We start from the raw sequence: 15,464 nt of genomic DNA, 5'->3' as shown, positions 1-15,464 counted from the left end.
GATACTGCAAAATCCCCATTTCCTCCTGATCAGCTGGGACTCGGGAGGCAGAGAATAGATGGGGGCAGAGCCAGTCAGAGGCGGTATTTACCGGTTCTCCAAACTACTCAAAATTTCCGCTGCCGGTTCTCCAGAACTGGTCAGAACCTGCTGAATACCACCTCTGCTATACACTGATTGCAAAAGAGATTGTTTCAATTGACAAAGTCATCTCTATACATCATTTTTTTAAAAATGCATGTTCTCTCTGAACTAAAACTGAGAAAAAAACTACCCGATCAGAAAGCAATTTGGGGCAGGGGAGAAAAAAACCTATGTGCCTAAATGATATTGATTGTAGTGAGAAATGAGGTAGCATGTCTCTATTAGTGCAAAGAACCAAGATACTCTTATCCTTTGGTCCGAAAAGGAGGCGGGGGAATTGCATACGCAATACCCATGAGAAGAGAATGCAAAAATATAAACACAGACCTTCGAAGTAGTGCCCCTTGGGGAGAAGGGACTGTGGGATGATCCCTCCCCAGGAGCATTTCATCTCCTGGCAATTTCAGCAAACAAAAAGTCTAACAAATCATTAAATCCAAACAACTCGTTAAAGATAAAACACCAAACACTTCTAGGGTAGCTTGTTGTTGAATTGTTAACTTGATTTGGTGTCCAAAATAAGTTCAGTTTTAAGGCGGTGATTTTATTGAAAGTGCACGATGTTATTTTGCAGAAAATGAGGATCTGCGTATGAGAGAGAGAGAGGGAGGGAGGGAGGGAGAGAGAGAGAGAGAGAACCCAATCCAGTTCAGCAGCTTCTTCTTGGAATAAATTAAGAGCAGCACATTTGCATATGTGAGCCACTTACAGGGTTTTTAATTGCTTTTACAGAGTTTTTCCAACAATGAGAGAGGGAGATTCCATCTTGATTTTGTATATGGCAGTTTAGCCAGCTGTACCCCAGAGCTATTTAGCATGTGATATTCAGCATTGCCTTCTGGAGCCTTTCCATAAATAAAGAGGGCAGGGCCTAGCAATAAAGACCACAGCAATTATTGCAAGGCTCCTGACATCTTTATTAATGGCTTTGCTGTGTGATTTGCAACCCAAATGCAGCCTTGTCTGCATTTGAAGCATCCTTACTGTAGAAGTAAGATTGCTTTCTTAGATAACTGTTGTGGCTCAGCAGGAGCCGTTGGAGCTGCCGATGGACTCCGATAGCGAGGACCCCTATGAGTCTGCTACGGAAGATGTGGAGGACCCTGGGCAGGGTTCAGACTCAGAGCAGGGACCAGAGAGGCTGGTTGGCCCCTAGGAGGCGCCTGAGGCATGGAGCAGTGGGGAAGATCAAAGGGAGTTTGTCCCTGACGCCAGGCAACGAAGGGCGGAGAAACAGAGGCAGCAATTACAGAGACAGACTCATAAAAGATAATCAAGCCCAGGTGGTTGTGGCTTGGCCCCTCCCAAGACAGTATATAAGAAGAGACTTTGGGAGGAGTGCTTTTGCAGGACACAACCGTTCGTAGTAATCTGGAGAACTCCTTGTCTGGTCTGCCTTGCGTTCCCATGTCTGTTGGAGTCTGGGTTGCTGCCAGCGTCTTGCCAGTGAGTCGTGTCTAGGTTTTCAGTCAACAGGATTATAATTGCTGTGAATAAAGAGTGGCAAACAGCTAAGCCTCTGTCTGCGTTCATTACCGGACGGAGGGGGGCCAGAACAGATAACTTCTTATGACAATACAATATTCATATTTGGTCTTATAGAGTCAGCTTTTTCTAGTGCAGGGCTGTCAAACTTGCTGGCCATGCCCATCTCCACTTTAGCAAAGGGAGGAAAAGTCCCGATACTTCACGGGATCACAACAGGACGCTGCGAGTTTGACACCCCTGGCCTAGTGGTTAAGGCACAAGGCTAGAAAGTGGGAGACCTTGAGTTCTAGTCCTGCCTTAGTCATGAACACCAGCAGGATGCCTTTGGGATGATCACTCTCTCTCCCAGCCCAATGCACACCGCAAGTTTGTTGTTGTGGGGTAAATAGGAGGAGGAAGGCGTGTTGCATATGCTTGAGGTATTTGCGAAAATAATAAAGGTGGTGTTGAAGAAATTGCCCTCTGGATTCAGTTCCAAGTGGGGAAAAAGACATCGGAGGCACGGAGGCTGCTTGGAAAGATGGTTTAATGGTGGGCACTTTAAAAACGTGACCCGTCAAAAGCGCGGAGGACAAAATCGCGCTCGACGAAAGCGCGCATGTGACGTCATCACAGCGCGACGAAAAAAATTAAAAATTGAAATAAAATTAAAATTAAAGCAAGCCGATTCACATAAAGGTAAGGGTTAGGTTAAGGGTTAGGGTTAGGTTAAGGGTTAGGGTTAGGGTCAGGTTTAGAGCGTTAGCGTTAGGTTTAGCGTTAGGTTAAGGGTTAACGTTAGGTTTTTCGTTACGTTAATGGTTAGGTTTAGGGTTAGATTTAGGGTTAGGTTTAGGGTTAGGTTTAGGGTTAGGTTTGGGGGGGTTAGGGGAAGGTTTTAGCTTTATTTTTACATTTTTCGATCACAGCGCGATGTTTTCGTCGCGCTGTGATGACGTCAAATGTGCGCTTTTGTCGAGCGCGATTTTGTCGAGCCGATTTTGTGGTGGAACCCTTTAAAAAAGGTTTCTAATATGGTATGGGGACCTGTTGTGACTCAGCAGATGTCTGCTGTGAATCTTTTCGGAATGCAATGATTAACGATGCAGCTGGGGCTCGTTAGTGGGGTTTTGGAGATAAAAGGACGGATACTGCCACGCCCTAGTTGCAGGAGTCAACGTCGTTCCTTCATACGTTCCTTCGTGTGTTCCTTGTTTGGTACAGCATTGCTTGAGTATTAATCGTGATTTATGCTTGTTACACTTGGATAAGTGCTTTGATGTTTCTCCGTGGAGACTGTGGATGAAGTGAAGTGCTTGTAAGAGTTTTTGTTTTGCATTCTTGTCGGCGACTTGCATTTATGTTCTTTTTGGGCTCGAAGCCGGTTTGAACTGAGAACTGATAAAGAAAGCCTTCCTTTTAAGTTGCCTGCCTGTGTTTGTTAACGAGCGTGCCAGGGCCAGGTGATCTCCTTTTGCGACCGTTCAGACAAGCAAAGAAAATGGGGGAAGCCAGATTCACTTTAACAAACCGGGTTACTTAGTTTCACAATTGCAGTGATTCACTTAATAATTGTAGCAGGAAAAGTTGTAAAACGGGGCAAAACTCACTTAACAAAGTTCTCAGCAACATAAATTCTGGGCTCCATTGTTGAGGACATAATTGAGGACTACCTGTAAATAAATTATGTTTTTCATAAGTCCATAATCACTGGTGATGTGTTGCCTTGATTAGAGAAATAGCTTTGATTAGAGAAACATAGATAACACTAACATTATGGTGTGTGGAGTTATATAAATTTTAAGTCCTCATACCCGTTGAGCTCCATGTCAACGTGTCATGCAAATAAAGACCAGAAATGCAGAATCCAACTGCTACATCATTAGCAGTGATTGACTTTATTAGCCTGACACATTGAGCCATGTAATGGTTTGACCTAGCGTATTATCCAACCCTTTCCAGGAATCAAACTGCTGTTAAGGCAGAGTCCTTCTCCATTTATTTTTTATCAATCTCTGGGGACAAAAACGTGATCGGGAAAGCATCCGGCTGCAGGCATCTGGTACGGACCGAGATGATGAAAACTAATGAAATGTACATCATAGTATCCATCACATTACACCAGAGGTGGGTTTCTACCGGTTCGCACCGGTTCAGTAGAACCGGTTCGTCAAATCTACCGAACCGGTTAGAAGAGGTTCCACCAGTGGACCCGGAAAGCAGGCCACACCTACAGAAGAGGCTCCAAAAATTTTTGAAACCCACCACTGGTCCTTGGATATGATTATTCTACACTATCATGCTCCTATTTATAAAACTCAGTGCCTCTGTGAAAGGTAAGGATGACTACTGCATTAGTGGCGCAATCAGAACATTGCGTGTGTTGAAGTTGTTTTAACGCAAACCAAAGATGCCTTTAAAAAAACAAGTTTACATCCTATTCTTATGCATGCCAGTGCTGTGTGTGAGGGAATTTAAGATGGTTCTGACAAGTGTCGTCGGCATCTTCATATCCGGTCACACGGGTGGCAAGCCACTCCCATCCGGTCACATGGGTGGCAAGCCACTCCCACAAAGGAGGCCACACCCACAGAGTAGGTTCGAATAATTTTTGAAACCCACCACTGCATTACACACTCCAGCCTTTTGCTCATTCATAAATCACATTGTGATGTTAGGGTGACAATACACATCATTTGCCCTGTCATGGTCTGCTATGGATGCCTGGTATATATTTATTGGATTTACTGTATCTCCAGCTCACTGCACTTACCCGTTGCCGGGAATCTTCTGATCATGTTCAGTACTTCTCTTTTAACTTAATTAGGGAAGTGTGAATCCTAGTATTATGAGAAAAGGAAGACTTACTCCATCTCTTTTCTAGCTAACAAACAGAAAAAAAGAACTCTCCTTAACTAACAGCAGCACTGATAATGTTACCTAGTTAGGGTAATGAAACGTCTGCAAGAAATTAAGAAAACAAGCAAGGACCCCATCTCCTTAACTAATAATATTTTGGTTCTTTTCTGCAGTCTTCCAATTCTGGAATATTTTTGCTGGTATAAAGCAACAGAATTTCCTACAGCGCATTGCAATAATCCAGCCTTGAGGTGACAAGGGCGTGAGTAACATCATCTTTGACACCACGATTTCAAAGTATTTACAGCGATTTCATGGAAGGTCCAAACCATACCTTAATTATTCCTTCTTCCTGTGACGTTGAGACGCAAGCTCGGTCTTGTTTCTGGATTTGAACCAATATCCACCCTTTTCTCAACACCAGTTGGCTTCAGGGCTAAGGTCTTGGCTCTTCACATTGAAAGAAGAGTTAACTTTGTGGTTTTAAATATGGAGTTTGAATACTCATGAAATGAACACGGAAGGAGTAGATTGCTTCAAGTCATTTTATGTATGAATGGTTTTGCTGTAATTCTACTGCCGTGCACTGGGACAAGTTAAAAATAATAATTATTCTTAACACCAGATTTCACTTTGAAGGGAAAACAGCAAGGGAATTTGTTAGATGCAGTTTTCAACTCAAATCACAAATCTCTTCATTTTAAAAATTATACTACTTGTGTCTTGGTTTTCTTTTGCTTTAAAGGGATAGCCAACTTTTGTTGCCTTGTGGGCCATTCTAGGATTTACATAGCAGGCCATGAACACCTCTCCAATTATATTTTTGCAGTTTAAGGCATTCATTCAATTACCTCCATTCGACCGATTAGATCCCATAGATTAGGCCTCCTCCAAGTCCCATCTGCCGGTCAATGTCGACTGGCAACCACGCGGAGGAGAGCCTTCTCGGTGGTAGCTCCGACCCTATAGAATGATCTCCCCGTGGAGATTCGTACCCTCACCACCCTCCAGACCTTCCGCACAGCCCTCAAAATCTGGCTATCCCGTCAGGCCTGGGGCTAAAGACTGTAACCCTCCCGAATGGTATGAATGTTGTGCTTTTAATTGATGTATTGTCTTACGTGTTAATGTCTGTTTCCCCCCCCCCCGCTTTTTCGAGTTGTAAGCCGCCCTGAGTCCCCCCAGGGAAAAGGGCGGCATATAAATAAACTTCAATCAATCAATCAATCAATCATTTTCCTTAACTCTCACCAAGACCCCAAAATGTTGAAAAAAGGGAGAGGGGCTGGAATTTTCAGGCAGCGGGGAAAGCATCAAAAAGCAGATGGGCAAGGTACAACTTTTCAAACATCTATAACCAAAGCCCATAAATTTATTTCCCTAAAATTGTACTAAAGGACTACAGCCCAGTGGTGAGTATGCATTATACGGAAAGAATGAATAATTACTTGGTCAAAATTCCTTAAGAGCTATTGTAATTTACAGGGAGAAATATAAAGTGCATTATCACGAAGAAACAATATTCATATTTTTTTACTGACAGTCCAGACTGTAAAGGACAAAGGAAATTAGTATCAGCTTGCCATATTCCTTCGATTAGGCTAAATCAATTAGCCTTATGACATTACTGCAGGCCGCTTCAGCTGACTGTTATCTGCAGTTCAGCGGTTCTAATCTCACCGGCTCAAGGTTGACTCAGCCTTCCATCCTTCCGAGGTGGGTGAAATGAGGACCCAGATTGTTGGGGGCGATATGCTGACTCTGTAAACCGCTTAGAGAGGGCTGAAAGCCCTATGAAGCGGTATATAAATCTAACTGCTATTGTTATTTGTATTTTGTATACTCCCGAGAGACTCAGGGCGGCTCACAATAAAAAGGGAGGGGATACAAAATATAACAATAAAACAACAGTTTAAAATTCCGCAACAGCCATACCTCGAATGGGGCTGGATGATTCAACAGCCCCAGGCCTGCCGGAACAGCCAGGTCTTAACTGCTTTGCGGAAGGCCAGGAGGGTAGTAAGGGTCCGGATCTCCACGGGGAGATCGTTCCAGAGGGCCGGAGCAGCCACAGAGAAGGCCCTCCCCCGAGGAGTTGCCAGCCGACATTGGCTGGCAGATGGAATTCGGAGGAGCCTAGTCTGTGGGATCTAATAGGTCGTTGGGAGGTGACTGGCTGGAGGCGGTCTCTCAAGTACCCAGGTCCGATACCATGTAGGGCTTTAAAAGTAACGACTAGCACCTTGAAGCGTGTCCGGAGACCAATAGGCAGCCAGTGCAGCTCGCGGAGGATAGGCGTGACGTGGGTGTACCTAGGTGCACCCACAATCGCTCACGCGGCTGCATTCTGCACTAACTGAAGTCTTCGAACACTCTTCAAGGGCAGCCCCATGTAGAGCGCGTTACAGTAATCCAGTCTTATTGCTATTGCTATTTTGTAAGAAAAGAATCCAGACACCAATGAGAAACACAAATACTTTTTATGTTTGAGATTAGACATTGAAACAGAAGACTTTTCTCCCCAGAAATCTTTTGCAGCTACATAAAGAGTGAAGTTACAAAAACTGCTGACAGAGGCAACAGTGAAAAGCACCAAGAACCACTGGAAAAGCATGCACTGGTACAGCCCTCACCTTGGACACTTGCCTATGGACTAACCCTACTCAAACCTCCTAAGCTTCATCTTCCTCTCCTTCCTCCTCAAACTCCCCTTGCTCATCTGCAGTAGCATCTTGGTATTGCTGGTACTCAGAGACCAGATCATTCATGTTGCTCTCGGCTTCCGTGAACTCCATCTCGTCCATGCCTTCGCCGGTGTACCAGTGCAAGAAAGCCTTCCGTCGGAACATGGCTGTGAACTGCTCGGAGATCCTCTTGAAGAGCTCCTGGATTGCGGTGCTGTTGCCGATGAAGGTGGCGGACATCTTCAGGCCCCGGGGAGGGATGTCACACACGGCCGTCTTCACGTTGTTGGGGATCCATTCTACGAAGTAGCTGCTGTTCTTGTTCTGGACGTTCAGCATCTGCTCGTCCACCTCCTTCATGGACATTCTGCCCCGGAAGATGGCTGCCACCGTCAGGTATCGGCCGTGGCGGGGGTCGCAGGCCGCCATCATGTTTTTGGAATCAAACATCTGCTGAGTCAGCTCCGGGACTGTCAGGGCACGATATTGTTGGCTGCCGCGACTCGTCAAGGGCGCGAATCCCGGCATGAAGAAGTGCAGGCGAGGGAAAGGCACCATGTTGACCGCCAGCTTGCGAAGATCTGCGTTCAGTTGGCCGGGAAACCGGAGGCAGGTGGTCACTCCGCTCATGGTGGCAGATACCAAGTGGTTGAGATCGCCGTAGGTCGGGGTTGTGAGTTTCAAGGTGCGGAAGCAGATGTCGTACAGAGCTTCATTGTCAATACAGTAGGTTTCATCCGTGTTCTCAACCAGCTGGTGGACAGAGAGGGTGGCGTTGTATGGCTCAACCACCGTGTCTGAGACTTTTGGAGATGGCATTACGCTGAAGGTGTTCATGATCCTATCAGGATACTCCTCCCTAATCTTGCTGATGAGGAGCGTTCCCATGCCAGAACCAGTGCCCCCACCCAACGAGTGGGTGAGTTGGAAGCCCTGCAAGCAATCGCAGCTTTCAGACTCCTTCCTTACTACATCCAGCACCGAATCCACTAGCTCAGCTCCCTCTGTGTAGTGGCCCTTGGCCCAGTTGTTCCCAGCACCACTCTGGCCTAAAAGGGAAAAAAAATACCCAGAAGAAAATAGATTAATAATTATTTCACAAATATCACCTTGCACCACGCATATGTCGAAACTATTTATATTTATTTATATTTATCTATTTATTTTTTTTAACTTTTGTATTATGTGTTTCCTTTAATGTTGTACGCCGCCCTGAGTCCTTGGGAGAATCTAGGTTTAAACTGTTTTATTTCATTTTCATTTTCATTTTATACAATCACTTATATACTGTGCATAACAAAAAAGAAAATTCACCATAAAAAACCATCATAACACTTCAATCCCCCATACACCCTTTCTTCTCCCCCTCCAACTTTCATTTCTCCCCTCCAACATTCCCCTCTTCTACTTCCCTTCCCCCTCAGACATCTCCCCTTCCCTCCATCTCACCCTCCTTACATTCCCCTCTCACTCCCTCTTTACTTCTCCCTCTTCTTTCCCTCTACTCCTCACTTTGGTGTATCTCTACAATTCATTAATCTGTTCAGTTTATATTTTACACTAAAATTAAGAAAAAAAAAGAGAAAATAAAGTCCTTGGGAGAATTTAATAAACCAAACCAAACTATTTATATGCTCCTGTTGTATTTTGGTCAAATTCTAAAAACGGCTCTTTAAATGACTACGCCACCTATTACACACACAGGAGACCCATTAAAGACTAATATTTTACAGGTTGTCCTCATTTAGTGGCTGCCTCAGACAGCGACTGTTCAGTTATGACAACGATGAAAAAGTTTGCGACCAATCCTGGCATATACAACCTTCGCAGCTGAAGTTCAATCACTAAATCGTGGTTTTTCACTCAGCAACCACTTCGCTTATCTACCAACCTGCTGGTCTCAATTGTTGCTGCTTGTCTAGGTTTATGATCAGGGAAGATGCAGCTGTTTTAAGGACCCACCCCACAGATACGATGGGAGTGTCCTTGCACATACCAAATCGTTTTCTTTATATATATATATATCTGAGCACTCCAAGGCTGTATTTTAAATATAACCACAGTTTGACACGTAATACTAAAGCCAAAATGAAGCTTTTATTCTCAGCCTAAAGTTATCAGATATATCCCGCCCCTGTAATTTATTCAATAGACTGTATCTCAACCCAGGCACCATTCATTATAAATAGGGTAGATACTGCGACTGGTTTCCGAGCTCCAACCTATTCTAGGGAACGAATTCATCCAAGGCCACAAGACTTATTTAGTCTTTTTAAGCCACAAATTTCCCTTAAGTAAATATGTATTTACTCTAAACATACAATGCAAATGTAATTTATTAGGCCTCTTTTTTACATTAGAATTAATGAGCGCTCTATATAAATTCAGGTGATTGCATAGAATTCAATTCTTCTTACAGTAAAGTACAGTATCTTGATTTAGAAGAAAGGTCTTATTTCAACACATCACTTGCTTTCTGATTGAAATGCTATTACAGAAGGCCAAATGGCCTTGCCATCTTAGTTTAGGAAAGGGTATGACATTTTAAGTAGAGCGTCAGAGCAGAGAAAATTGCTCCAAAGTAATTAAATAGGATTTCTGAAACTAGTTCCATCTTTAATCATCTTTTTTTATTCATCTACAACTTCTTTGTTTTTGGTCTACTTTCAATAAAGAGGGAAAATGTTTTTGTCCCATGCAGGGGAAGTCGATTTGAAAGAATCAGTAGTCTTTCCTTCACGTAGACTCTTTATATATGTTGAATTCAGATGACTTAAAACAAGCCTAGGTTTTGAAACTTATAGCAACTGGCTTCCCTCAGCACTGCCCATACTGCTGAGGAGTGTCGGAAGTCATTATTTAAAAATGTATGGAAGGTGTTTTAACATCCGTATTCTCGAATAACATTTACCATCACAGATTTTTCATCTAGTGTAACTAAATACCTTGCTTTCATTGTACAGTATATGTTCAATTACGATTATTTCCCCCCCCAATAAGTCATACTTCCCTTACATTCTTGATTATCTATTTGATAACAGTATACCTTTATATAATCCCCATGTGAAAGAAAAGATTTAAAGAGAAGCCACATAGATCAGCTACACACCAAAGACAAAATTATCAGGCCTGAAGATCTGGCCAAAAGGCCCAGATCTGACCGAATCCATTGTACCAGGCTCCAAGTCAACAAGGATTGCTCGGGGAACATACTTGTTACCTGTGGAAAAGACAAAAATAGCCAGTATTACTGATCCAACCAATTAAAAAGAAAGCAGCTTCACTGTGCAGTGATTCAACTTATGTGGCTAGAAAGATTGTAAAAGGGGGCAAAATTCACTTAACAAATACTTCGCTTAGGAACAGAAATTTTAGACAGAGCTAAGTTTTAACTAATAGGGGGGAAAACGTTAGGATGTAGGATATAGTTAAATAAAGAAAGGATAATGATAATAAATTATATACATGGAGGATTAGAAAATTTTGGTATTAAATATTATGGATGTTTAGCTAGAACAGGATATGAGGATTTAATGTTAATGGAGGATTTTATAAATAAGTAAATGAAATGCCAGCATGTGGTTATGTATTAAATCTTGGCATATTTTAGGATGAAGGACGTTTAAATAACTACAGTCAAATAAAAGTGGAGGTATGATGATGGTAATATAATAAATATCCGAGTTAAGGTATTTGAATTAATATGAATTATATTTGATGATGGTGGGAAGAGATGCACGAAAGCCTTTTGTAACCAGCTGATACACTTTCTACAGTATGTAAAGAAGGAGGAGTTGTATGTTTGTTTTGAAAATAAAAATCTTTACAAAAAAAAAAGCAAGCTGCTTCTATGCTTTTGGCAACTCATTGCTGTTCAGTAAAGAAACACAGCTATGACACAGACAGATAGAAGGGGAGGTTTTATATTTAAAGGCGTGGATGACCAATCTTCTGGCTTGCCTGGATCACTCTCAGGAATTGTCTTGGACCACATATAAAATACATAACGTAGTAATGTATATAAATCACATACAGGTAGTCCTTGACTTAACGACAGTTCATTTAATGGATGTTCAAATTTACAGCAGCACTTAAAAATGGCTTATGCCCATTTTTCACACTTATGACCATTGCCCATCCCCATGTCATGTGATCAAAATTCATATGCCTGGCAATTGGTTTACATTTATGGCAGTTGTAGTATCCCCAGGATCATGCTATCCTCTGATAAAGCAAAGTCAATGGAGAATCTTGATCCACTTCGCCGCCACGTTACTAACTTAACAAGTGCAATGATTTGCTTAACCATCGTGAAAAGTCATAAAAATGGGGCAAACTCACCTAACAAATGTTTCACATAGGAACATAAATTTTGGGCTCTATTGTGGTACCTAACTTGAGGACTACTTGTAATAGGGTTTACTATTATTAGGTACACATTATTAGGTGTCCAGGGCTGCATGCAGACCACAGCCAGACACGCCTCATCTCAGGAAACAAGGATGGAATTTCAAGTAGGCATTCATGCTTTGCTCAGGGATTTAACCAGACTGTTTTATCAATGATTTGTCACACTTTGCTCCCGGTGGCTGAATTCTTTCTTCTAATGAAAAATTCAGGCACAACATATCACAGATTCTCTCTCTCTCCCTCCGTCTCCCTTTCTCTCTCTCTGTTTCTCTCTCCCTCCCTCCCACTCTGTTTCTATCTCTCTCTCCCTCTCTCTCTCTCTAATGAAAAAATTTTTTTCTCTCTCTCTCCCTCCCTCCCTCTGTCTCCCTTTCTCTCTGTCTGTTTCTCTCTCTAATGAAAAATTCAGGCACAACATATCACAGATTCTCTCTCTGTCTCCTTCTCTCTCTCTGTCTGTTTCTCTCTGTTTCTCTCTCTCTCCCTCCCTCTCTGTCTCTGTCTCTCTCTCCCTCCCTCCCTCTGTCTCCCTTTCTCTCTCTCTCCCTCCCTGTCTCTCTCTGTCTCTCTCTCTCCCTCCCTTTCTCTGTCTCCCTTTCTCTGTCTGTTTCTCTCTCTCCCTCCCTCCCTCTGTCCCTCTCTCCTTCCCTGTCTCTCTCTGTCTGTCTCTCCCTCCCTCTGTCTCCCTTTCTCTCTGTCTGTTTCTCTCTCTCTCTGTTTCTCTCTCCCTCCCTCTCTGTCTCTCTCTCTCTGTCTGTCTCTCTCTCCCTCCCTCTGTCTCCCTCTCTCTGTCTATTTCTCTCACTCTGTTTCTCTCTCCCTCCCTCCCTCCCTCTCTGTCTCTGTCTCTCTCTCTAGTGAAAAATTCAGGCATAACATATCACAGATTTTCTCTCTGTCTCCCTCTGTCTCCCTCTCTCTGTTTCTCTCTCTCTCTCTCCCTCTGTCTTTCTCTCTCCCCCCTCCCTCCCTGTCTCTGTCTCTCTGCCTGTCCCCCCCTCTCTCAAATTAAAAATTCAAGCACAACATATCACAGATCCTCTCTCTCTCTCTCTCCCTCTGTCTCCCTCTCTCTCTCTGTTTCTCTCTCTCCCTCCCTCCCTCCCTCTCTCTCTGTCTCTCTAATGAAAAATTCAGGCACAACATATCAGATTCATTTTCTCTCTCCCTCTCTGTCTGTCTCCCTCTCTCTCTCTCTGTTTCTCTCTCCCTCCCTCCCTCTCTGTCTCTGTCTCTCTGCCTGTCCCTCCCTCTCTCTCTCAAATGAAAAATCCAGGCACAACATATCACAGATTCTCTCTCTCTCTCCCTCTCCCCCCCCCCCAATTACCAGTTGCTTCATTGTAGTAGACATTGATCCTCTCCAGCTGAAGGTCGCTGTCTCCGTGATAGCTGCCGGTGGGGTCAATGCCATGCTCATCGCTGATGACCTCCCAGAACTGGAATGGGATTTTTGAGAGCTGTTAGCAACTGCAGTTAAAAATGCCAGGAGGCTGCAGCAGCACGTGCTCCGTTGCAAGGCACACCCTGCCTAATTCTGCTGCCAGACCTGCTGTTGCCACCCCAGCAGAGATCAAGGCAGCTGTGTCAAAAGGAAGAGGGGGTTTTAAAGTACAAGGAAATGACACAGTTACAGCTGAAGGCAGACAGAGGTTCGATCTGTCATTGACTTGCCATTAATTCTAAAAAAAAACCCCACATTCTTCCATATTTTTGCCAAGGAGGAGAGTTGGGCAACCATAAACGAAAGATTTCCTGCTCTTTAGTATTTTCAGATACTAGTTAAAACTAGTCTTAAGGATTTTTTTCCCACCCCTTTTTATGTTCAATGTTCTTTACAAAAGAATATTGAACATATCTGAAAATACTAAAGAGCGGGACATTTTACATCGAAGAGGCTTTAACAACAGCTGCATCTAGAAAGAAAATGAATATATTTTGCCCATACTGCAGACCCTAGTGTTCTACATTAGAATAAGTGAAGATGTAGGATTCTTCGGTTCACACACCTGTCTGCAACCCCCCCTCCCCCCAAAAAACCCCAGTTTCCTTCCCCGAGATATAAAATAAATGCACACATTTCACTTCATCTGATTGAGGTCCCCTAAAAAAAAAGAACCAGTGGTCCTTGGTATTTTTAAGATATACGGAGCAATTTTTTTGACTGTCTTAAGATGGGTGGGGGGGGGGTTGCAGAAGGCTTAAAACCGCACAGCACTGGATCGATCCTATTCCCAACCTCCTGCCCAGCTAACCTTTGGGTCCCAATTTCCCCAGGAGGCTCCCAAGTCTGCTTCTGTGTGGCGGGTGCCAAAAGCACCAACAATGGGTACCACCAACCAGATCTGCCTAGATGGCAGCAAAGAAGAGTTAATGCCCTCCGCCTCCAATTGTTAGCTGGATTTCACCTTCAATAGTCTCACCAGCCTGGTGAAAAAAATTAAACCTATTAGGATTTGCAGGGGGGGGGGCTATAATTCTACATCTTGCGCCTTTGGCTGGAAATGCCAGAATGGTGCTCCGGAGTTTCCAATTCCTGTTCCAATTAAATTGTATGCAGTTCGTCCTCTAGTCTAGTCGCACTAATGTATAATAGAAGGTACGTCTGAATGGAAGGGGAGTTAAGGGTGTGGCTCGGAAAGGAATCCCTGCTTTCTCACCGAGTCGCCCGAGCCTTTTATTCCCCTCCACCGCGTATTAAAAAGCAACGGGGGGTGGGAAAGGGGGACACGCCTTTTCCCCCCTCCAAGCTCGCCCGCCGGGTCGGTTTCTTTGTACCGCAGCAATGAACCTGATTATGAACGCCGGCAAGCGATCTTCCCCTCCCTTCCACTGAAGCAGAACAAAGGGGAAAATGTGCACCCGAGATCATACATACATACATGCATACATACATACATTACATACATATTACATACATACATAAATACATGCCTGCATGCATGCATGCATATATGCGTGCGTGCATATATGCCTGCATGCATACATGCGTGCATGCATACATGCATGCACGTACACATATATAATCTTTTTATAATTATATATAATTATAACTATGCAGAAAGAAATTAGATTTGGAGAGCACAGTATTGGACTTCCGAGCCCCCCCCCCATTCGCTGCAGGGGGAAGGAAACGACCGCCCTGCCCACAGAATGCAGTGACACCCGTGGGTACTTGAGCCCCCCACCCCGCCGCGAAGCCTCCGACAGCAGAAGAGCCCCCTTCCCCCTCTTCTTCGCCCAGGGGTACCTTGGCTCCGATTTGGTTCCCGCACTGGCCGGCTTGGATGTGCACGATTTCACGCATGGCGACAGCTTTTCCTCTGGGCTCACGCACCCCCTCCTCAGTGGCCGCTGCTTCAGCCTCCTGCCTCGCCTCCACCTGCTCTCGCGCCGGCAACCTGCGACAGGGAAAGGGCTGGGGCCGCGAGCTGCCTTTTTATACCGGGGGGGGGGGGAGAGCGCGGAGCGCCGCCCTTCCGCAGCCCCCAGCCCCGCCCCGTTTCCCTCCAAGCTCCGCCCTTTTCCCAGGGTGAGGTAATGCGGCTCTGGACAGGCGAGCGGGGGGGGGGGGGGCGACCGCGGCAAAAAGGCCGCTGTGTGTGTGTGCGCGTGTGCGTCTCTGTCTCTCTTCTCTCTCCTCTCCTCTTCTCTCTCTCTCCTCTCTCTCTCTCTCTCCTCTCTCTCTCTTTCTCTCCTCTCTCTCCTCTCTCTCTCTTTCTCTCCTCTCTCCTCTCCTCTCTCTCTCTCTCCTCTCTCTCTCTCTTTCTCTCCTCTCTCTCTCCTCTCTCTCTCTCTTTCTCTCCTCTCTCTCTCTCCTCTCTCTCTCTTTCTCTCTCTCTCCTCTCCTCTCTCCTCTCTCTCTCCTCTCCTCTCTCTCTTTCTCTCTCCTCTCCTCTC

The 15,464-nt window shown here is 44.6% G+C and overlaps 1 protein-coding gene across 1 annotated transcript; it reads right to left on the bottom strand.

Moving 5' to 3' along the window:
• Window positions 1–6,931: 6,931 nt before the first annotated feature.
• On the bottom strand, window positions 6,932–14,997 carry LOC148049284 (tubulin beta-2 chain). The gene is made up of 4 exons (XM_087707523.1): window positions 14,815–14,997; window positions 12,895–13,003; window positions 10,264–10,374; window positions 6,932–8,203 (listed from the first exon to the last, which is right to left on the bottom strand). The coding sequence occupies exons 1-4, from the start codon at window positions 14,869–14,871 to the stop codon at window positions 7,143–7,145; spliced, it is 1,338 nt and encodes a 445-aa protein (XP_087563649.1). The 5' UTR covers window positions 14,872–14,997; the 3' UTR covers window positions 6,932–7,142.
• Between the last annotated feature and the right edge of the window lie 467 nt (window positions 14,998–15,464).

The sequence above is a fragment of the Thamnophis sirtalis genome, unplaced genomic scaffold (assembly GCF_051295495.1).
Source record: "Thamnophis sirtalis isolate CommonGarterSnake01/CBP01778 unplaced genomic scaffold, rThaSir2_p1.2 scaffold_2, whole genome shotgun sequence".
In the NCBI taxonomy this organism is placed as follows: Eukaryota; Metazoa; Chordata; class Lepidosauria; order Squamata; family Natricidae; genus Thamnophis; species Thamnophis sirtalis.
Note: the sequence above shows the minus strand (reverse complement) of the source record. Positions and strands in the feature narration are given on the sequence as shown.